Source organism: Notamacropus eugenii, chromosome 6 (genome assembly GCF_028372415.1).
Source record: "Notamacropus eugenii isolate mMacEug1 chromosome 6, mMacEug1.pri_v2, whole genome shotgun sequence".
NCBI lineage: Eukaryota > Metazoa > Chordata > Mammalia > Diprotodontia > Macropodidae > Notamacropus > Notamacropus eugenii.
In genome coordinates this window covers 17,790,815-17,814,894 of record NC_092877.1, presented here as the reverse complement: position 1 = coordinate 17,814,894, position 24,080 = coordinate 17,790,815, and the positions used below count along the sequence as shown (strand labels likewise).

The 24,080-nt window shown below is 40.5% G+C and overlaps 1 protein-coding gene across 2 annotated transcripts in view; it reads left to right on the top strand.

The window, feature by feature from the left end:
* The first annotated feature begins 5,539 nt into the window (after positions 1–5,539).
* Positions 5,540–24,080, top strand: part of KIAA1549L (KIAA1549 like) — a 137,085-nt gene continuing 118,544 nt past the window's right edge. For both annotated transcript variants that reach the window (XM_072619206.1, XM_072619205.1), the window contains exons 1-5: positions 5,540–8,132; positions 8,548–9,147; positions 10,588–10,703; positions 17,921–18,140; positions 19,357–19,490. In XM_072619206.1, coding sequence (XP_072475307.1) covers positions 5,552–8,132; positions 8,548–9,147; positions 10,588–10,703; positions 17,921–18,140; positions 19,357–19,490 — 3,651 coding nt within the window. In that variant the 5' untranslated portion in view covers positions 5,540–5,551. The remainder of the gene's footprint in view (positions 8,133–8,547; positions 9,148–10,587; positions 10,704–17,920; positions 18,141–19,356; positions 19,491–24,080) is intronic.

Below are 24,080 nucleotides of genomic sequence, written 5' to 3'. Positions count from 1 at the left end.
ATGTAGATGGAAGAGGAATTTACTTTCTACATTAGCTAGAAGTAGAGCTCAAATTAGTCTCTTCTGGGACTTGGGGTCTGTTATTTGGTGGGTGTACAGGGACTGGGGAAGAAGTAAAATAAAACAGCTCTGCTCGAAGGAGCTCACAGTCTAGTGAGAGAGATGACATATAAACAAGTATGTACAAACGAAATATTTATAGAATAAACTGGAGATTATCAACAAAGGAAAGGCACTAGGATTTTTTCAAATTCAATTTTGATTTGGTTCCATCTTCGCTCCCTCACCCATTGAAGAAAAACAAAATCCTTTACAAATATGTATAGTCATGTGAAACAAATTCCCAGATTAGCCACATCCAAAAGAAAGAAAAAAAGGAAAGAGGGAAGGAATGCTTGAAGAAGGGAGGAGAGAAGGAAGGAAAGAAGGAAGGAAGGGGAGAAAGATGGAAAGAAGGATGAAAGGAAGAAGTAAAAGATGAAAAGGAAGAAGAGGGAAAGAGAGGAGAAAGGGAGGAGGGAAAGAAGGAACAAAGAGAAGAAAGGGGAAATGGAAAGATGGAGAGAAGGAAGAAAAGATGGAAGGATGGAAGGAAAAAGGAAGGGAGAAAAAGAAAGAAGAAAGGGAGGCATAGATGTATGGAAGAAAAAAAGAAGCTTCAATCTATATCATGCAGAAGTAGATAACATTTTTCATCATGAGTCTTTTGGAATTGTGGTTAGTCACTGTGTTGATCAGTTACTAAATCTTTCAAAGCTGATTGTCTTTTTTAAAAAATTAATTAATTAATTAATTTAACTTTTAACATTCATTTTCACAAAATTTTGGGTTCCAAATTTTCTCCCCATTTCTCTCCTCCCCCCACCCCAAAACGCCAAGCATTCCAATTGCCCCTATCACCAATCTGCCCTCTCTTCTAACATCCCTCCCTTCCCTTGTCCCCATCTTCTCTTTTGACCTGTAGGGCCAGATAACTTTCTACACCCCATTACCTATATTTCTTATTTCCTAGTAGTAAGAACAACACTCGACAGTTGTTCCTAAAACTTTGACTGCCAACTTCTCTTCATCCCTCCCTCTCCACCCATTCCCTTTGGGAAGCAAGCAATTCAATATAGGCCATATCTGTGTAGTTTTGCAAATGACTTCCATAATAGTCGTGTTGTGTAAGACTAACTATATTTTCCTCCATCCTATCCTGTCCCCCATTGCTTCTGTTCTCTCTTTGGATCCTGTCCCTTCCCAAGAGTGCTGACTTCAAATTGCTCCCTCCTCCCACTGCCCTCCCTTCCATCATCCCCCCACCCTGCTTATCCCCTTCTCCCCCACTTTCCTGTATTGTAAGATAGGTTTTCATACCAAAATAAGTGTGCATTTTATTCCTTCCTTTATTCGAACTGATGAGGGTAAGCTTCATGTTTTTCTTTCACCTCCCCTCCTTTTCCCTCTACTGAAAAGTCTTTTGCTTGCCTCTTTTATGAGAGATAATTTGCCCCATTTCATTTCTCCCTTTCTCCTCCCAATATATTTCTCTCTCGCTGCTTAATTTCATTTTTTTAAAGATATGATCCTATCCTATTCAATTCACTGTGTGCTGTGTGTGTGTGTGTGTGTGTGTGTGTGTGTAATCCCTCCAACTAACCAGATACTGAAAAGTTTCAAGAGTTACAAATGTTGTCTTTCCATGTAGGAATGTAAACAGTTTAACTTTAGTAAGTCCCTTATGACTTCTCTTTGCTGTTTACCTTTTCATGCTTCTCTTCATTCTTGTGTTTGAAAGTCAAATTTTGTATTCAGCTCTGGTCTTTTCATCAAGAATGCTTGAAAATCCTCTGTTTCATTGAAAGACCATTTTTTCCCCTGAAGTGTTATACTCAGTTTTGCTGGTAGGTGATTCTTGGTTTTAGTCCTAGTTCCCTTGACTTCTGGAATATCATATTCCATGCCCTTCTGCCCCTTAATGTAGAAGCTGCTAGATCTTGTGTTATCCTGGTTGTATTTCCACAATACTTGAATTGCTTCTTTCTAGCTGCTTGCAATATTTTCTCCTTGACCTGGGAACTCTGAAATTTGGTCACAATGTTCCTAGGAGTTTCTCTTTTTAGGTCTCTTTCAGGAGGTGATCCTTGGATTCTTTCAATATTTATTTTGCCCTCTGGTTCTAGAATATCAGGGCAGTTTTCCTTGATAATTTCATGAAAGATAATGTCTAGGCTCTTTTTTTGATCATGGCTTTCAGGTAATCCCATAATTTTTAAATTGTCTCTCCTGGATCTATTTTCCAGGTCAGTTGTTTTTCCAATGAGATATTTCACATTATCTTCCATTTTTTCATTCTTTTGGTTTTGTTTTGTGATTTCTTGGTTTCTTATAAAGTCATTAGCTTCCATCTGCTCCATTCTAATTTTTAAAGAACTATTTTCTTCAGTGAGCTTTTGGACCTCCTTTTCCATTTGGCTAATTCTTCTTTTTAAAGCATTCTTCTCCTCATTGGCTCTTTGCACCTCTTTTGCCAATTGAGTTAGCCTATTTTTCAAGGTGTTATTTTCTTCAGCATTTTTTTGGGTCTCCTTTAGCAAGGTGTTGACCTGCTTTTCATGCTTTTCTTGCATCTCTCTCATTTCTCTTCCCAGTTTTTCCTCCACCTCTCTAACTTGATTTTCAAATTCCTTTTTGGGCTCTTCCATGGCCTGAGTCCACTGAATATTTATTTCGGATGTTTGGGATACAGAAGCCTTAACTTTTATGTCTTTCCCTGATGGTAAGCATTGTTCTTCCTCATCTGAAAGGATGGGAGGAGATATCTGTTCCCCAAGAAAGTAACCTTCTATAGTCTTATTTTTTTTCCCTTTTTTGGGCATTTTCCCAACCAGTTACTTGACTTTTGGGTCCTTTGTCAAGAGTAGGGTATACTCTGGGAATCTGTGAGATCTCAGTTCCTCCAAGGTGGCACAATCAAGTGTGTACTGGTCTGGATGCAGAAGGGGATTTTTAAGCCTAGGATCTTAGCAGATACCTCTCCACAGCCACTTGGCCTCCAGTTCCCAAGTCAGCACTGGTGACTGATTTTCAGATAAGCTGGATGGGCAGGGCTGCCATTCAGTGTGAGAGGAAGACCTGCTTGGCCAGGGCCTCCACCCAGGGCAGAGGCAAGTCTCAGCTCTTCAAGACCCTCAGGGGTTTTTACACTCCTACAGTGGAGCTTCCATACGGGCTGCTGTGCAGGCTCTGTGGCTGCTGCCTACTGCTGGAGCTATGGGAAAGCCCTTCTCCCTTCCTGGCCTGCTGATTAAATCCAGTCACTGACCTTTGGCACCTGTGGGCCGAGGGATCTGAGGCCCCGCTACTGCGACTGGAGATTCCACCCCCGAGGTGTCCTCCCCCCAGAGTCTCATTGGGCCATGCCACGCTGCTGCTTGGCCAAGGCTGGGCTGGGCTCTGAGCTTGGTTCCACGTCCAGCGCAACTGATGTTTCTGTGGGCCTTTCAGGTCACTGTGGGCTGGAGATCTCCTCCACTCTGTTGTTTTCCACTTCTGCTCCTCCAGAATTTGTTGAGAGTCCCTCTCTACAGGTATTTTATGGGCTATGGGGAGGACCCTGCGTAAGTGTGTCTTTCTAGTCCGCCATCTTGGCTCCGCCCCCCCAAAGCTGATTATCTCTAAAATCTTTTTGTGTAAATTATTCTCCTGGTTCTGCTTACTTCACTTTGCACTAGTTCGTAATCTTCTCAGGTTTTTCTGGAACTATCCTGGAAGGCATTCGAATTAAAGAGAATCATGAAAGGCTTCCTATAGAAGGTAGGATCTCAGCTGGGACTTGCAAGAAGCAGTGGGAAATACAAGACTATAACTCAGCAGAGAGACTGAGGCAGGACAGATAGATTTGAATCATGAGCATAGAAATAATAACTAAGTCCATGGAAGCTGATGAGATCACCAAGTGAAGAAGTATAGAAGAAAAAGAAAACAGAATCTTGAGGGACATTAGTGGTTAGAGGGAGTGATCTGGAGGAGAATCCAGCAAAGAAGACTTAAGAAGGAGTTGTCAGATAGGTAGGAGAAATATCAGGAAGATGATCAAGTGTCAAAGGCTGCAGAGGGGTCAGGAAGAAAAAAGATTGAGAAAAGGCCATTGGATCTGGCAATGAAGAGATCTCTGTAACTTTGGAGAGAGCAAATTGGTCAAATGAGATCAGAAACCAGACTGTAGAGATCTAAGAACATCATGAGAAGAAAGAAAGTAGAGGCATCAGTTGCAGACGGACTTCTCAAGGAGTTTAGCAACAAAAGCAACAAGAGATATCAGATGGTAATTGTGGGGATGGATGCATCAAGTGAGGGTGTTTTGGGAGACAGGGAGGTGTTTGTAGGTAAGGAGGAAACAACAGCCAGTAGACAAGAAAAGATGAGGGCATGAATAATGAATCCTACTCAGATGAGTGGAATCAGAAATCAGGGTCACAGATTTAGAACTGGAAGACATGTTGGAGGTCAGGTCATTGGATCATGAATCTAGAACTGGGAGGGAGCAAAGTCAGTGACCTTCTAGTCTAATCCCCTCACTTTAGAGATGAGGAAAATGAGACCCAGAAAAGTGAATCACCCACATAGAGAATATCAGAGAGTTGGTCTTTGAATCCCAACCTTCTGCCTCCATATCCATAGAGTTCTTTATTACTGTCCTACCTTGGAATTTGAGAGAAAGGGAAGGAAGTGAGATATCCCAAGAAGATGGTTGAATCTGGGACCAGAAGACCAGGGTTTCTGTCTTGAATCTGTCACTTATGTGGATGAGCTTAGGCAAATCATTTCACCAATGGGGTTCAGATTCCTCATCCACAAAATGAGGATATTAGACTAGATGACTTCCAATGGCCGTTCCAGCCCCAGTTTTTTAACCTTATGATCTTACTTACCTATTTGCCATATACCATTCATGTCAAGTGTCCAACTGGCTGGTGCTCTTTTCTCTCCCCTTCCTCTCCTTAAAGAGTCTATTTTTTTTGTAACTTCAGCAATCTCTTCCTCATATGTCTATCGTTTTCCTGTGATGGTGTTGGCAAAAAAAAAAAAGTGAGGTTTTGTAATGAATGACCCTCTGGGGCATATGCTTGGTGATCCTCATCTTGGATTGGCTCTGAGCATTTTTCCTTTGTACAGTCACATGGAAAACAAAATCTCCAATGACATTGTTTTTGATTGAGAGAATAGCCTGAGGGAATCTTTCCAGTGTAAGAAGCCACATGGGTGAAATAGTTTCAAAGCTGGGTAGTTTAAACAACAGTTTCTTCCTGCCTCACATATAGTATCTATACTAAATGCAGCTATTAGTCTAGAGAAGATATCTCCATTTGACTTCATTCTCTTTCTCATGTGGTGGTTTTATACTTCAGTATCTTCCCATTATATGTATTTCTATTTATCACCACAGAATGGAAAACCTTCCTTATTCCACTTTTGGCTTTCATGATTCATTCCTCCAGTAGGAACCAGATGATGAAATTAAAATACATGAATATTCCTTATTTTGACAGGTACCAATCATTTACGGATGAATGTCACCCTAACCCCACAATCATTCATAAATCCTTTGAGATCTACATCAACATCACCAACATGGCCTTCCTGGGAATTAAAGTCTTCCTCGAATGTTGACAGATTCAAGGACCCCATGAGACATTTCCCTGAAAATGCAAGCTTGCTTCAGATAATCAAAGCCACACTGGCTCACCCTCCCCCTAGAACTAGGGTTCAGACAGATTTCTCTTCCACCCTTTATCAAGGGAGTGGGCATAGCGCATCTCTTGATCCTCCCAAGGAGTTGACCCAGACTCTCACCCACCCAAGACCTCGAGATTCGGATGAAGCAGCTGATGTGTCAGGTTTGCCTCAACCCAACATGTCTGTCCCATTGTCCACAACACCATCTGTGACATTGTCGAGTGCTGTCCTGTCATCTCAATCAGTGCCATTAGGAACACTTTCCATTCCAAACCAGCACACGCCAGGGTCAGACATTGTTTCAGGTGTTCCATCCCCATCCTTCTCTTCATCAGTTCCTGGCTCACTCCATACCATTATATTTTCTAAACCTACTGAGCTACCAGCCAAAGTGCCTTCATTACCCCAGACAGTTCCCCCTGATTCTTCCCATAGAGAAAGTACTGATAATCCCTTAGACCCTCTTTCCAGTAAAACAAGTCACCCTCCATCCAGAAAGGCCCAAGAATTAACAGATATCCTCAGTCTGGATTTTTCTGGATCGACAACAGCACAATATTCTAGACTGGCCCCAAGTGAGAGACTGCACCCAGAAAGCCCATCTACATCTGTGTTTGTGAATTCCATGCCAGACATATCCCATCTGTCTTCCCCACCAGTTGCTCCTGGAAGTCAACCTTGGCTTCCAAGTCAAACCCCCACATTGTTGAAGTTCACAGATATGTCTTCTTCAGGCCCAGTCCGCACTCAACCATTCAAATCAAGAGTGACTAAAAGGGCCCATGGAAGTGTGTCCTGGCCGGCTTTTGAGAGTTCATCAGAGATGCCTGAAGTAGGGTCCAGACTTGTCCAAAGTACAGACGGAGGAACCACTTCCATGGAAAGGAGATACAGTCAACCTGCCCCTGCTACTGTAAACAAGCCTGTGCATTTGTCACCGGCTCCTGAGGATGCAAAAGCAGTGTCCCATTCTGTGAAACGTGCCCCTTCCTCTGTGGTGACAGCTGCTCAGTCTTTTACAGATGCAGGTGAAGCAACTGCTGCTCATGCCACCTCTTCACCAGCAACAAAAAATGAACCAGGCTCTCTCTCCACACCTGATTTCCCATGGCTGTCCCAAAGCAGGGCATTTCCTCTGCTTATGGTGGCAAAAAATCCAACTTCTAAAGCAAAGAACAAGGATGGGACTCCTGCAGACTTGGTCCTTGTGGAGACAAGCCATTCATCTGTCTATTACTCTACCAGTGCAAGTCTTCCTTTAGGGAAAGAAGGTGGATTGATGGGTGCTTTTATGGGAAATGAAAAAGCCAATATGGTGATATCTCCTGGTGCCACTCCCGCTCAGGAGATCACCAGTCAGTCCACCAGAAGTGAGGTCATATCAGATTCGACTACTGATCACATTCCAGCTGCTATCAACACAGAACCAGGAGTGAGTCCTACACTCTCAGAGTTGCCTATTCCTTCTATCCCACTGACAGAGCAATCAACCACTGTTTTGATGTCTTCTCCCATAGCAGATACTGAGTCTGAGGTCAGGATGGCCTCTGCAAATACTTCTAGAGACATAACTTCAGCCCCTAAGCAGCAGGCAGCCCATCCTCTTCATTCTTCCACACCAGCAAGAACCCAAGAGTTAATGAGGACAGCTGGTTCCCCAAGTTTTTTTCCAGAAGAAAGTGGGTCCCATTTCTTAGAATCAGCAATCCCTGTCTTGCCTCATCAAAAAGGTTATGATTTACATGGACATGAAAAAAGTCATGCATCTTCAGTGACCCATTCTGCCAAAATCATTGCTCCCAATGGCTCAAATTCAGCTGCCAAAATGACACAATTTCCAGATGTCAGAGAGGCTGATTTGCATCTGACCTTTACTAAGGGGCTCAGTGTTCAATATCCATCCCTTAATCTAAGCACAGAACAAGCCACACATCAGTCCAGAGTTGCTACGATTGGAAACTCTACAGACCTTTGGCCCATAGGCCATAAAAATATCACCCGGGACCTTGAAGCATCGTTCAGTCTGCTCCCAGGTATTCGTGAAGCTTTCACAACTGCCAACCAACATCTCCTTTCACGTCCTCCCTCAGAATCATCTCCACTTACAACATCTCTTCCATCAGCCTCGTCAGATGTAACTCCTCCCATCAGTTTGCAGGAAATGCTTTCAGGGGAAACAGAGAAAAGAACCTCATTTGCCAGTACCCGCCATCCATCACCTATGACAAGCACCTCTCTACCATTCCAGAGTGGCCACAAGCCTCGGACATTCCCTGCCACCGTTCTTCCCACACTGGCTCATGCCTTATTCAAGACAACACCCAAAGTACCGCTGACTCCTCCAGTCCCTGAGAATTGGACTATTGCAACCGCTCATGCAGGTAGTTTGGTTCCTGGTTCCCAACACACAGGTATGACTACTTCCATGGCCAAAGCATCTTCAACTTCAGCATCATTATCTAGCCTTACTCTGAAGGAACACATAGACATACAAATATACACACACTCCTTGTAATGGGACAGAGCTCCTGAGAAGCCCCAGTTCTGACCCTTCTGGCCACTTGTTTGTTCAGAAGCATTCAGAACTTAAAATACTTTCATTAAGGAGCAGAAGCATAGCACTGATGTAAATAGTGTTTCCATAAGAACTATTCTGACCTAATGAGTCTAAAGCTATTAGACCTAAAATCTCCCTGTCCTAACACGGCCCTAGCACCAATCCTTTACAACCAAATAGTTTCATAAGTGACATCCATTCATCACCAATGCCCTGTCCTTGAGTTTTATTCTGACCAGCTACAAATTGTACTTATTTTCTCATTGCAGCATACTCTTCCATGTCCCCTGAGGAGGTGCCAACTGTAGCATCAACAACAGCCACGCGGGTTCTAGGAAAATACACTCTATCTGCATTGCCTGCTGCCTTAGTGTCCAAGGGGTCTGGAAGTAAACTCTCCATTCCCTCAGCAATGGCAGCCAAAAGCACTCTGACCCCTGTGCTGGCTAAAAATGGCACTCCCAGTGGAACACCAGGCTCCCAGATGGTGGCAAGCACAACCAAGGCAGTTGCGACTCCCACAGCTTCCCCCTTCGTATCCACGACCCACAGAACCATGCAGACGAATATGATCACCGCTGCTGCAAGGCTGTCAACAACACATTTCCCTGGGAAATCTCAAGCCATGCAATCAGACTTCCACAAAGCAACAAACTCAGAAATGCCAAGAATCTCCACCCCATTCCCACTGACCATCATGGCAGCTCTAACATCTATTACCACATCAGGGAAGGTAACTAAACTCCCTCCCTTACCTGTGGAAAACACATCGGCTGCTCTCCCAGTGGCTTCAACTACTGTGGTCACAACCGGCAAAACCACCTTGAATCTAGAATGTCACATGTCCAGGAAACTAATGGTGAAGACAGGTAAGAGTCTTGGAAACAATAGTGCATCCTGGTCTTAGAGATGGGAGGAGAAAAAAATTGTAGTGGTGGGGTATTTTTCCCCTTTGGATTCTAGGAGAGTGTAAGAGCTGAGTGAATTATGGAGCATAGTTTCTAGGTTATAATATATTCTGTATCATTGTGGTTTGGGGGGTTTGGTGTTTGACCTGCTTGTTTTTATCTGTGATGTTTTTAATATGAGAAACTGGTGCAAGTCAACAAGTCATCTATTGCTTACATTCCTAGAAGGACTTCCAAGTGCTGAGAGACAGTCACACAGTCATGATGTGTGTGTGAGTCAGGACTTGAATCCAGGTTATCCTGTCTGTCAAGCTAGCCTTCTCTTGACCATTCCATACAACTGCATCAATGTTACTCGGGAAAAGGGAGGGTCCTGGTTAAGCTCTGAAGGCATTTCTGAATCCCTCCAGCAGCAGCTGGGTTAAGGCAGTGCAGTTTCTGATTGCAGCTAAGAGATGGCCTAGAACACACAGAATGCTATTAATAGTACTGTTCAGCCCTGCTATAAAAAGGGGGTTGATAAATTATTTTAAAGAATACGTCAATGCTGAATGCACCCATCTCTGGTTTTTTTTTTTTTACTCTTCTCTCACTTGCCCCCAAATAAGAATGAAATAAAATGATATATTTAAATACATTCCAGTCTAAAAGGGGATGACACTGTAAACCTAGTCCTAATGTAAAGACTTATGTCTCCTTTAGCTTTGAGAAGCTTATTGGCTGTTGCTGTTTGCTCATTTTTCAGTCATGTCTGATTCTTCATGATCCCATTTGGGGTTTTCTTGGCAAAGGCACTGGAGGGGTTTGCCATTTCCTCCTCTGCTCATTTTCCAGATGAGGAAACTGAGGCAAATGGGGTTAAGTGACTTGCCCAGGGTCACACAACTAGTAAGTATCTGAGTCTGGATTTGAACTCAGGAAGAGGAGTCAGTATGACTCCTGGTCTGATGCTCTGTGCACTATTCTCCTCCCCACCCTGCTCCCCATTGCTTGGTGGTTCTCTTGCTACCTTGCTAGAACTTTCTTCCTCCAAATCAAGCTTAAGTGTTCCCCAAAATAAAAGTAGGATCCCAAATGTTCCAGTATAATTATGGCCCTGAGTGGTACACATTATACTTTTCAGATGTATCCTCAGTTTCTCCCTCAGACCTCTGGGCTCTAGTTTCCATCACATGGAAAAATAACTACAATTTGGTTTACCTTCAATGTTTTAAGTGGATTCTGGGGTTTTCTATTCTTGGGGATCTGAGTGGGATCTTCTCTGAGGGCTCTGAACAGGTTGGTCTGTGCTCACCATTTTTATGGAAAACTTACAGAGGAGAGGGACAGGTTAAAACTGCATTGTTTGAAAGGATGGAATGTGACCACTCTGCACTAATGTGTGTATGTTTTTTTGAACAGTTCTCCTTCTCACCCAGAGGAGGATGCAGATCAATGATTCCCTGAGACCTGATGTAGCCAAAGGGCTCACACAAGCACTGCAGAAAGCTTTCCGCCAGAATGATATCTCTGCACATGTAAGCTACCGTAGCCTGGCCTTGTTTGAAACCAGAGTAACCATCTGTATCTCTTCTTTCCAACTAGAGTTTTAGGTTTTCTTTTACTCAGAGTGACTATATTCACTCCTTAAACATTAGAAGGAAGGCCTCAAGGGCTTCGCATAGCTCTCTTCCCTCAGTAACAGAACACAGAACAGGACTAGAAGAAACCCCGATAGGTTTTCTCCAGGACATGCCCCTCCCTTGCCTTTTCTCTACCTGCCAATGAACCTACAAGGAAAATAGGGTCCAGAGACAGGAAGTCAAAGAATGTCAGAGCCAGAATGGACCTCATAAGGGATCATCAAACCCAATCCCCTCATTTTACGGAAAAGGAAACTGAGGTTCAGAGAGGTCAAGTGACAAGTCCAAAGCTAATTAGTGGTAAAAATCAATACCCTGTTATTTAACAAAGGCAGGTCCTTAGGAACAGAAATAATTTCCATATGGAGAAACTGAGGTCCAGAAAGTTAAAATCCTACAATATCAGAGCTGATAATTCAACCCAGCTGCCACCAACTGGAAAAGTTCATACTTTGAACCATCAAATAAAATTCTTGGTGGAGGAAACACAGGCTCTTCAAAACACTTTTTTGAGGGGGAATATGGAGGAAGAGCCCCTCTTTCAGAAATCATGTAGCTGAACCCTCAAATTTTACAGAAAGGAAAGGGTGAGGGAGGATCTCATAGAATCATAGAGGGTCAACGATAGAATGACCAGAGACACCCTCTAATAAAAGAGGTCTTCATCCTGTTGTCTCATGGACCATATTGGCAGCCTGGAGAAGCTAATGAACCCCAACTTAGAATAATGTTTTTAAGTGCATTAGATAAAATACAAGGAAGTACAAAGGAAATCAAATATATCAAAATACAGATATCCAAATATATTTTTTTAAAACAAGTTCATGGGTCTCAGGTTAAGGACTCCTGATTAGTTCAAACCTCACATTTAACATATTAGAACCCTGAGCCCTAGAGAAGGGAAGGAATTTGTCCAAAGATTCACAACTAATTATAGGTAGAGCTATCACCATTTATTCGGTTATTTAGTAAAGGCAGGTCATTAGGAACAAAGGCTCATTTTAGAGAATGACACATTTTAGGTAATTGACATTTTGCTATTTGACAATGTGTGAAACATTCCAATTACCTAGAACTTTGCAAAGAAGTTTGACTTCATTAATAGGGTTTCCAACAAGGCACAGCCCACTGTTTTTCCTTCTTACTCTACTACCCACAAAAATGGCTAGTGATTTATATCTGGAAATTTTAAAGTCATTTAAACTCATGAATGAAGCCTGACTTGAGCTGAATTGCCAGCAACAGACACAGAAGTAGATGTTTTCCTTGGCCATAGAATACCAAGTACTATTTAGCAAATGCTGACTGACTTCGATCACCCAAAGAACAAGTAATAGATGCCCTGTTTGGGCGCCATCCAGGTTTTTAAAACTGTAATTCTAAATACTTTGGAGAATCAGAATTGATGATGTAGGTTCTAATTGGCAATAGGACACTCTAAATACCACTGCCAAACTTAATACTTTTCGTGTCATTTCATCCTTTTTGTTGAATGTCTTGTTCAATGGCACTTAGCCCAACACTTCTGGGGGATGGAAAAAGAGAATGTTCTCCCAACCTATTCCCCCTCAAAACAATGTTCCAAAGATCCCGTGTTTCCTACACCAAGAATTTGGATTTAATGGTTCAAAATTTGAACATTTTTAATTGCTGGCAACTGGGTTAGATTATCTGATGGAGATGTAAACCAAGATAAAGAGGATAGCTAAGTGAGACTTAGGGATTCTAAGGTCAGAGGAATGAAAGGTGCTCCACTCCCATCAGTTAGAGGTAGATTTCTATAGAAAACGGTACTGCGCTGCTAGTGATGATGCCTTATGCATCGTATCTGGAGCTTTTGTTTTAATAACCTTTTTTATTTGGAGGTTTGTTGAAGCCTATGGTTCCTTTTAAAGAGTATTCTTACATAAGTAAAATAAACTACATAGGATTACAAAGAAAATCAATGATATTGAAATACAACTATCATAATGTTAAAAAAAGAAGTTCATGGATCCAGGTTAAGAACCCATGTCATAGATGAAGTATATTTTAATAGATATTTGATCTTGTGTGGTGCATGAGATCTTTCCTCCAATGGTGCAGATTTCAATTCATCTATGATTTTTCAGCCTATGTTATTCTATGTTCTCCAATCAGTCCTCCGCACAGACTGTCATTCTATGATCCATCACTCTTTATACATGATTGGCCCACCCCTTTTCTGATCATATTTATTTTGCATGATATCTCTTGAAAAGCTTCTTGGTGCAAACTGTCTGTAAGATACTTAGGACGACCTATGCTTCACACTTTCCTTTGGGTTGCAATAGTTTTAATTCTTTAGATTGAAGAGTTCTATGATTTACACCCAAACAACACTGAGAGGAGAATGTTGGCCCTAAACAAATGAGTTCTGATTTTGAGGGGAAGCTTGAGAGCATTGAAAAACAGAGTGATTGTCCAAATGTAAACTTGCCCATTCTTCTTCCTATTCGTTTTGGGTCTACTTTACTGCCTGTCTTTAGTGCCTCTCTAAGATGTATATAATGATGGCCAATTTAATAGAATCTGCCATACAGCTACATGTCATATGACAACAGAACCTCCCACACAACTGCATGTCTTATGTTTGAACAGTAGGCATTGTTTAATCCATTTGGTTTTTTCCATATGAAATGTTAGGCCATTTGCTTTTGAATATCACTTCATCTTATTGAGGAATCCCTGTAGTATTTGGAACTTGATGTCATCTTCAAACAAAAGCATCTGAAAGACCCTTACTCTCTACAAACAAAAATAGAAAATGACAATTTAAAAAAATGTCAAAATCTCTTCCCAACCCTTCCCCCAGATTCTGTGCTGAGCATCCTCCAAGACTATAGTAAGCATGTCTGGCAAATATACATCTGCCTGTTTTTGTAAGGAATCACTGAGAAAGGTTGTGTCTGTGATCATATCTGTCAAGTTTTTTTTTCTATTTTTAATAATTGTATACTTTCATGAAAAGATCCTTAAAGGCTTCATTTTGCTTTGCTGAGTCAAATGCTTTTTTTCTTGGTAATAAATAAACACTAGAGTCTTGAACTCTATACTCTTTAACCAATTCTTTGACCATGGAGTTGTGGTGTGCTGTAGAAAATCATCTACAAAAGTCTGCCTGTTCCTTTCTCATATTCTCATCAAAGATACTCTTGATCCTTATATAGCTCTTTCTCATAAGGATTTTATAAAGAAAGTATGTATTTAGGTCAGTAGTTACTGATATCTTCTCGGCTGATTTTCACAAGTAGCAGGGGGGAATTATAACAGTGTCCATTTTCCTAAGTACTTGATGTGTGCCTTGAGATAAATTTAAGATTTTTTCTCTTAATACTTTTGAAATTCTGCTACATCTAGCATGGATTTCTTTTGTGTGTACTTGGTTTGGTGGAGCTATTTTTTTCCCCTGCCTTCACAGAATCAAAGAGTTTTCAATTACTTCAGAGATCATAGAGACCACATCTGAACAAAAATTTCCTTCCACCATATTCCTGCCAAGAAGTCATCATCCAGCCTTTGCTTAAAGACTTCTAGTGAGTGAGAATGCCCTCCCTCCTATGTCAGCCCATTCTACTTTTGAGAGTCCTTTTGGTTAGGAAGCTTTTTTCTTGACATCAAACCAAAATGGACTTGTCTGAAACTTTTACCCTTTGCTTCTACCTCTGCCTTCTGAAACTAAGCAAAATTAACCTAATCTACCTTCCAGGTGACAGCCCACTCACCTAAGGGCAGCCATTGTGCATCCATTTTCAATGTCCTTCTGACTTTTTTACCACGCACTGAGGTGTTAAAAGCAAGAAAATGGTTTAGTTGATAGCAAGAATAGATGATTACATAAATACTGGCAACTCTGTTTTATTTTCCATCTATTTGTTTTCTTTCCAGTTTCAACTATAAATACTCTTGAGATGATTTGTCTTAGTTAGGACTCATACTGAGGTTTCTGTGGGCTCATTATCTCTTAGTTGCTTTTGTTTATTTTGAGGCAATGTTATTTGTAACATTCCAACATCCTCCTTCATGGTGTTTTAGAACTAGATTTGCTTTCTAGACTGTGGCATCCTTGGTCTTTCTCTTTCTGGCAAGGAGATCTAGTGCTCGCTGACTTAACATTTTCTAGATTCTTTTGGCCTCCGTATTGTGGTGACTACCTCATGTTGGTGATAATAAAATTAAATATCTTCATCTTGGTCCAGTTCCCATTTTCCAGCATCAGATGATGTTTCTTCTTTTTGTGTGTCCAATAAAACAATTTGGACACCATCTTTATTTGATTGGTAGAGTGGTGTGTAGTGGAGGAGCCCTAGAGTTAGACGCAAAAGAGACCAGAGTCTGACTCTTACTTGTGACACTTATGAGCTGTATGAAAAATGGACAAGTCACATCCCTAAGGCTGAGTTTCTTCATCTGGAAAATGGGAAAAAATATTTGGCAGGGTTGTTGTAAAGAACTAATCAGATTTTTATATACAAAGGAATCTCTAAATCTTTGAAATCATGTACAGATGTCAATTACATTCTTTGCTGCTTCAGGCAGAATCTATAAGCCATAATTCTATCTAGCTGCACTTTCCTTTTGTTTTCCCCTTTCAATTATAATGAGAATAATATTTATCTCATTCAGTTCCTCAAGGAGTGTATCAGCTCATTCACTGATCATTGGACAAGGATCTCTGATTTAGAGCACTAAAAGTTGAAAGTTAATGTTCGTAGAGATTCCATAGTGATGCTATAAATCAAAGAAAATAGGCATTGTCAAAAACATTTATAATGAAAGAGAGATTTAACTTGGGGAAGCTAGGGGTAGCAGCGGTTAGAACGCTGGTCTTGGAGTTCAAACAACCTGAGTTTTGAATCTTGTCTCAGACACATTAAGTTGTGTAAGCCTAGGGAAGTCACTGATCTTTCACGGCCTCATTTTCCTCATTTATAAAATGGAAATAATAATAATAGTCCCTGCCTCACAGGGTTTTTATAAAGATCAAATGAGGTAATACAGGTAAAGTGCTTTGCAAACCTTAAAATGTATAAATGCTAGATACTATTATTAACTATTATGAACTGATAATAATTAATAAAATAATGCTGACAATGAACTCAACAAATTATTTTCATGATTCTAAAAGGCTTTGATTATGGGATCCTATTTATCCTTACACTCATCCCTAGGGTAAATAGTGTAGGTTTCATCATCCCCATTTTTCAGACAAGGAGCCTGAGGCTCAAAGAATTTTGATTTTTTAATCTTAACCCTGTTCCTTTCTGCCTGTGTGACCTTGAATAAGTGACTTCACTTCTCTGGTTCCAAGTTTCTTCATCTGTCCAAAGAGGATACTAGACTCAATGACTTCTTATATCTTCATTTTCTGAAGCCTATAAGTAACTACATATATACATACACACATATAATATATATGTGTATGTCTATATATATATAATTAAGTGAATTATCCAAGGTCACACATCTAGTAAGTAAAGTGAGGACAAGCCTTGAAGACTGAAGGCAGTCCTCTTTCAACTACGAAAAAGTCTTTTGAAAAATTAGGAATGTTATGGAATTTTGTTGATGAGAATATATCAACCAACCCTTCTACATGGTAAAAGGATTAAATGACTCACCCAAGATCACAGGAGGTGGCAGAGTGAGGATTGGAACCATCACCACCACCACCACTATTACTACCACCACCACCACCACTACTACCACTAGCATTTATAGGACATTTTAAGATTTTCAAAGCACCTTACACATTAACTCAGTTGATTATCACAACAATCCTGGAAGGGGGATATTATTATTATTCCCATTTTATAGATCAGGAAACTGAGGCACAGGGTGTTAAGTGACTTGACCAGGATCACCCAGTTAGTGAGCATCTGAGGCAGGATTCCAACTCTGGCCTTGCTGACTCTACATCTTGTACTCTATACACTGTGCCACCTAGCTGTTATGTACCTTGCATTACATAGAGTGGCATGACTAGGATAGACAGGTTATTGAGTCCTTAGTGTTCTTCCATTAGTTAATGGCCCAGGGAATTTCATAACAAAGGGATCCTTCTGTCAGACTTTCCTCCACTCTAGTTAATGATTTGGGATGTTTTCATGGCATTGGCCATTCTCATCAGCTCTAAGTAATTGGGAGTTAAATTTAAATCCCAGGGAAATGGGGTTAGCTTAGATAGTCTTTAAGGTCCCTTCTAACTCTGTAATCTAAGAGAATGAAGTTCTTTGAGGTGTCATGGCCTGTTTAGTTTATTGCAAATGCATCCCCAGCACCTGGAACAGTACTTGGAGTATGGTAGGTGTTCTACAAGTACTGTCGATTGGCAGAATAGATGGTATATGAAATATAGTGGGATCTTGTGCTTAGGGACTCGACATAGATGAGTAGTCTTAATACCTCAGTTCCGAAGCTAGCCTTGAAGACTCCTTTCCACACCCAGGCCTCCATTTTACTAAGGAATAGGAAATATAAGAAAAAGCAATTTTATTTAGCCTTCTTTCAAGCAGAGAAGAATCTTTACTAAATATCCCTTGCGTACTTTGCTAGGTCAGTTGTATGTACCTACTTATTTTAATGTCCATCTTCCCTATTAGAATGTGAGCTCCTCATGGGCACAAATAGTGTTTTCACCTTTCTTTCTATCCTTAGCCTGGCACATGGTGAACGAGTGCTTCCTAAATACTTGTCAACTGACTGACTCCTTTTCTAAAAATAATCACAGTAATTGTTCTTAAATATTTATAAAATATTTTCCTCATTGTAACCCTTGTGAATATTAGTATTCCCTTTTTGTGTTATCAATTATATTCTCTTTTATTCTAATTCTTCAAAAATTAATCATCTCTGTGTGGCATATCTGGTCATCTTCTATTAGCTGGAATATTCTTTTGCCAGAATATCGTATATCTCAACTACAGTGGCCAATCATTCACTTCCAATACAATCCAACACTCAAATAATCAGCAAGCAATTTCTGTGTGCCAGCCATTTGTTGAGGAGAAAATGGCTTCAGAGCAATATGAAAAGAAGCTAGACTTAAATTCTTTATGGCAAGCTTCTTCTGTATTCCTTTTTTTCCCTTTCAGGTGGAAATTCTAGAACATTCCCACAATGTGACAGTTGGTTATTATGTCACAAAGGGGAAACTGGTTTATATCCCTGCTGTTGTTGTTGAGAACCTGGTTGCTTATGGCATTAGCAATGTCACTGCTGACCTGAAGCAGCATGTGCCAAACCTGCAGTCTGTGGCAGTGCTGGCCTTGCCATGGAACCCCCAACCAGCCTACTCCTTTCAGCTGAAGACAGGTGAGTACCTCCTTGGGTGAGGACCTTTGGAGGGATCCTTGAAGGTAGAGAAGGTAGAACCATCTTACTCATAGAAATGAGAATGGAAGAGAAAGGATGCCTGGTAAAAACACAGTTTCAATATGGAAGCCAATACAATAGCCCCCAAATAGATTTATGTCAAAAAGCAAGATGTCATATTGAAAAGGACACTAGATTTGGAATCCAGAAGACCTGGTCAAAGTCCCATCTCTGCCACTTACTAGGGATGTAATCCAAGTCTTCCTGGTTCTAAATCCAAAGATGAAACAGCTCATTATACTCATAGATTTAGAATTGGAAATATCCGTCAAAGTCAGCAAATCCAACTTCTTCATTTTAATGTAAAGAAATTCCGGTCCAGAGAAGTTAATTGATTTACCCAGGGTCACACAGGAAGTGATCAAGGCAGAATTCAAATCTAAGTTTTTCTTACTCCAAGGCCAATTCTTTATCTACTGCACTGTGCCAACCTGGCTAACCGGGTAATAAAGAGCTGAGTGGGGATTCAAGCTCAGGTGCCCTACCTCCAAACCCAGGGCTTATTCCACTGTTCCTCACTCATACTTTGTAGTTTTATCTTATGCTTTCACATACACTATTTTCTCTGGTCCCCACAAGAACACTATGAGTGAAAGAAAAACAGGACAGTATCACTTCCATATTACAGACAAGGAAACTGAAGCACAGGAATGTATAATGATGCTTATGATTGGCTGCCCAATCAACAAGGGGAGAAGCCAGGACTTGTATCTGGTTCTTTGACTCCCAGCCTAGTCATTTACACCAATATCAATTTTGGTGGGAGAGTGGAAATGTTGCGGTATTCTCCTAATTTAATTTGGAACTAGTTACACAAGTGACTGGGCATTGATACATTTAAAGAAAACCGTTTGAAGATAGTTATTTCCCCATATCATGCTTTCCCTGAGCAAATGCTAACATGTATGCTTACTAGAATGACATGAAATCCTTTGGTCTGTAGGGAACTTCGACTTTGGCCTTGCTTCCAATTCTTATACTTAAAACATCATTTAAAGTGCTGTGCTCCAATGTATATGGACAACTCTGGCTAGGTCTTATTGTTACATACATCATGTCGTAATAAAAAATGGTATCATGTGCCACAGTTAGCCCAGAAGAATGAAGAAGTCTGTTTTTTGGTGAAAGCTGATTTTTTTTTTTGCTTTATTTCTAGTGTTGCAGTTTGTGGGTCAATCAGACAACATCCAGTCCTGTAAGTTTGTGCAGACGATGGAGCAGAGGCTAAAGAAAGCATTTCAGGATGCAGAGAAGAAAGTTCTGAGTACCACTAGCAACCTGACTGTGGAGGTAATGATCTACTGACAGAAAAAAAGCAGTTGGGCATGAGGAGGTGGGCTGGAGACAAAGGACAATGTGGCCTAAGGTGCAGTTATGCCAAAAGAGGAGGCAGCTTTTGATGACTGATGAGGATGAAGAAAATGACTAGCACTCATATAGCATTTTAAGATTTGCAAAGTGCTTCGCTAATATTATCTCATTTGATCCCTCATAACAACTTTGGGAGGTAGGTTCTATTAGTATCCTCATTTTATAGATGAGAAAACTGAGGCAGGTAGAGGTGAAATGACCTGGTCAGGGTCTGAGACCAGATTTGAACTCAGGTCTCCCTGACTTTAGGTCCAGTGCCCTATCCATTGTGTTTCTTGTGGGGAGTGAATGATAGAAATGTGGCTTTGGAGTCAAGACCTGGATTCAAATCACATAGCAGTTATATGTGTTATATGTGCGAGTCATTCAACCTCTGCTTGCCTCCATTTATTCATCTGTAAATTAAGAATAATGATAACTCTTAGCCTTTTTTCTGCCTCAGTGTCCTCATCTGTAAAATGGGGATAATAATAGAACCTACATTTTCAAGAGTTGTTGTAAGAATAAAATGAGATATTATTGGTAAAATTCTTTGAAAACCTTACAGTGCTATATAGATGTGATCCTTTATCAACATCATTATAATTATTATCATTAACTATACTATTGAAATTGAGCTGGCAAGATTTATTTTTACTGACTCATAGTGATCTCTCCTTATATCCCCTTTCAAACACACACAAACCATCTCTTTATGTTTATGTTCTAAGTTCTTGAACTTTCCTAGGAAGTGAGGTCAAGTTATGTTTTAAAGATATATCTTCTTCCCCTTCTTAACCATCAGGATGACATTTGCCTATTTTTAGTTCTGTGGGATGTCCCCTTCGCCATGATTGTTCAAGGGTAGCTGACCATGGTCCTGATGAGCTGTATGCCATTTTCCAAGGAAGCTTGGCCTGATAACTGTTGCAGTGTTCCTCTCTGGTCTATAGTCTACTTTGTACCTTTGGTTGGAAGGGACAACCATGCTCTGGAAAGGATTTGACCTGGTCCAGCATCCTCCTGAGTGGAAGGACCCGCATTATCATTCTTTGTACTTGAATGATGATGCCCTTTTCTTGAGGTTACAGTTAAAAAATGATGGAGATGAAACTTTGAAGGAATCTCAATGACATCGATGTGAGTACACATCCTACTTGTGCTGGTTGTCTGTCCTCAATGCCTTTGCATCCTTTATGAGTCTTGTCTTTGTTTCTTCATAAATCCTCCCTCAAAGATCCACCTCATACAATAGGAAGCTTTTCTCTGCCCCCTCCTCCCCCTTTAAGAATATTACAAATATAATTACTTGGGCTCCCCATCTGTTGTCTCTCTCTTTCTTGCTACGTGACCAGCCTACCATCTTTTCTGGTCATATACAGCCTTGATTAGAGGATCATAGATTTATGTTTAGAAAAGATTGTAGAGGCCATTTGTCATACAGTGAGTGGCCGCAGGTTTTCTTACACCAGTCTCTCTCCATGTCTTTTACACTACACTAGGGATGTAGATTACCATTTGTAATGCATCATATGATCTTTTTCTTCCTACTAGATGTCTTTCCGTTATTCTTTTAGTTCTTTGTAATTTAATTCAGAAAATCACAGACTCATCGAAAGAGGGATCATTGTCTTATAATTAGAAAGAATCCTAGATACCATCCAGTCCACCAGGAGTTCTCTCTGCCACTGCAATTATATTTCTGTTCCCACCACCACCATCATCAAGATAACTTCATGTTAAATATTTTTAGTGATTACCATGCAACCCCAAATTTCTTTACTCCATTGATGCCTAGCAGTTTTGGCTATTGAACAGAAACCTAGTGACAGTTATACCATGGTTTTGAAATGGAGAGTTAGCACAATTTATCAGTAGAGATAAGATTATGTGGAAAAAGTACAATCTAATTGAAATGAATGGCTTTCCTTTTATCTAGTCTTTCCAGAATATATGTGGGAGTACATCTGTGATTGGGCTTCATTAATATGAGATCTCAAAATACATCACAGACTTGGAATTTATATTAGCATGTAGAGATGACTAGGGATTTTTATGGGGTTATGGGAGGAAGGTATGGACCTGTAATTTCATGGAATAAGGGACTTCCCATGAAGAAACTCTTTCTGCCAATGTAGATTGGCACCTGCTTTGCAATTCTGTGAGAATTCCTTGGAGTTCCAAGAAGCAATGCCATGCCTAGAACCACAGAGTCTTTCAGACTGAATCTATGTTCTTCACAGGTGCAGGGGCACAATTATAGATTAACCTCAAGTCTTACATTTTTCTCAGACTATTTCATCTGTAAGGTTCCCTTTAAGATACTCTAGTATCTAGATAGGAGCAGGACACCTGGCTTCTTGTTCCAGCTCTTCTAGGAATCTGCTGTGTGGCTCTGAGCCAGGTTGACTTCTTTATTGAGTCCGTGTTTCATCATTTTAAAATGGAAACTTGAAAGACAGAAAAAAAGGCTCAAAAGTTGCCTGAATGTTCATTGCAGTACTTTTTGTGGCGGTCAAGAAACATGTTGAGCGTGGTGGTCGTTGATTGGGGAATGGCTGAAGGAGTTAGTTAGTTATGGTCTGTGAATGTAGTGGAACCTTGTTGTGCATAAGAAATGAATATGAGGGATTTAGAAAAACATGGGATGACTTGGAGCAACTGATGTGAATGAAAGAAGCAAAACCCAGAGAACGATATTTACAACAAAGCAGGACAAACAAAAACAGCACTAATGACAAGCTTCCTTCTGAGAAACTAAAATGCCAACCTTTGATGCAGAACGTGCATACTGTAACCTTCTGGAAAGGAATGTCACAAGCATTGTGAGGAGGGAGAGTTTAGTGGTCAGAGGAAGGAATAAGCATTTAAAAAGTACCTGCTATGTGCCAGATGCTATGCTCAGCACATTGCAAATATGATCTCATTTGATCCTCACCACAACCCTTGGATTGCTATTATTATCTTCATTTGACAGATGAGGAAACTGAGGCAGACAGAAGTGAAGTGACCTGCCCAAGGTCACACAGCTAAGAAGTGTCTTAGACTGGTTGTAAACTCAGGTCTTCTTAACGCCAGGCCCAGCACTCTGGTCACTGCACCATGATGGAAAAAGCATTGGCTCTGGAGGAAGGGGAATGGGTTCAAATCTGTTGGTTACTGTGTGACGTTAGGTAAGAAATTTATTTAATCTCCCTAGGCCTCCCTTATCTATAAAATGAAATAATTGAGCTACATGGCCTCAGAGGTGCTTTGAAGTTCTATGCTTAGCATATAGTAGGTGCTTAATAAATGCTGGTTGGCTTGATCTGTCTCAGTTTCTTCTTTGTTACAAAGGAAGATTCAATTTGAGGGGATGGAAGGTATACCAAAAAATGACTATAATATATAAACTAAAGACATCAGTCAAACTTATTTTTTTAAATAAAGCAAATGAGTTGGATTAGATTCTCTTCTTTCAACTCTATGGCCTTATGCAGTCATTAGGTTAAGCCATCATCTTCAGGAATTGGCGAACCTTCTACCAGAAAAGATTCTAATTGCATATTGTAGAAACAAGATAAAAATAGGCATCCTCTCAAAAATAGGCCATTCAAAACAAATCTTAAATAGGACATTGTAAAAAATGACATCTTTGTTACTTTCATGAAAGCTTTTTATACATCACTGGCTTTAGGAACTGGGACTTTCAACTATTCAGTTAATAAACATCTGAGGCAAACAATACTGTGTGCCTGGAACTGTGCTAAGTGCTAGGGATACAGCACTTAGCACAAAGGAAAAGAAAGCTGGCCTCCCCCCCACCAAGGGCGAGGGAAGAACACAAAAGAACTAGTAAAAGTGGGGAGGGAATCTTGGTAGGGGGGGTGAGGAGTGGGAGCGTCTGGCGTCCAGTACATGGAATGCAGCTGGTAAGAAATGAAGAGTTGGCTGGTCTGTGTGCCCTCGTTAAATAGAAGTTTGGGGAGGAGTTCCTTACTGTGCCCTCCATCCCTTTAAGCAGAGGCTAGCCTACCAGCCTCGGACACTTCCTATCTACATAGTGCTAGATAAGTCACTTCACCCCTGTCTGCCTCAATTTTCCCATCCATAAAATGGGGATAATAAATAGCACCTACTTCCCAGGTTTGTTGTGAGGATGGAATGAGAGGATTTGAAAAGCACTTTTTAAATCTAAAAGAGCTATATGAATGCTAGCTATTATTATTTATTATGGTTATTATTATTACTATTATTATCCACAGGAACTTTGTACTCTATGTCTTCCAACATAGTATGGAATCCTGTTAGCAAACATTTTTGGCTTTGCTTGATATAATCAGAAAGTTGTTGAATGAGTTTGAATGAGGTTCTTTATGGATCATGGAATTAAAACTGGTAGGGACCTTAAAGTATGACTACAACTGTTACTACTAGTAGTATTTAAATAGCCCTTTAAGATTTGTAAAGCATTTTATATGTTATCTCATTTGATCCTCACAACAGGCAGGTGCCATTATGACCCCCATTTTTCACATGACAAAACTGAGG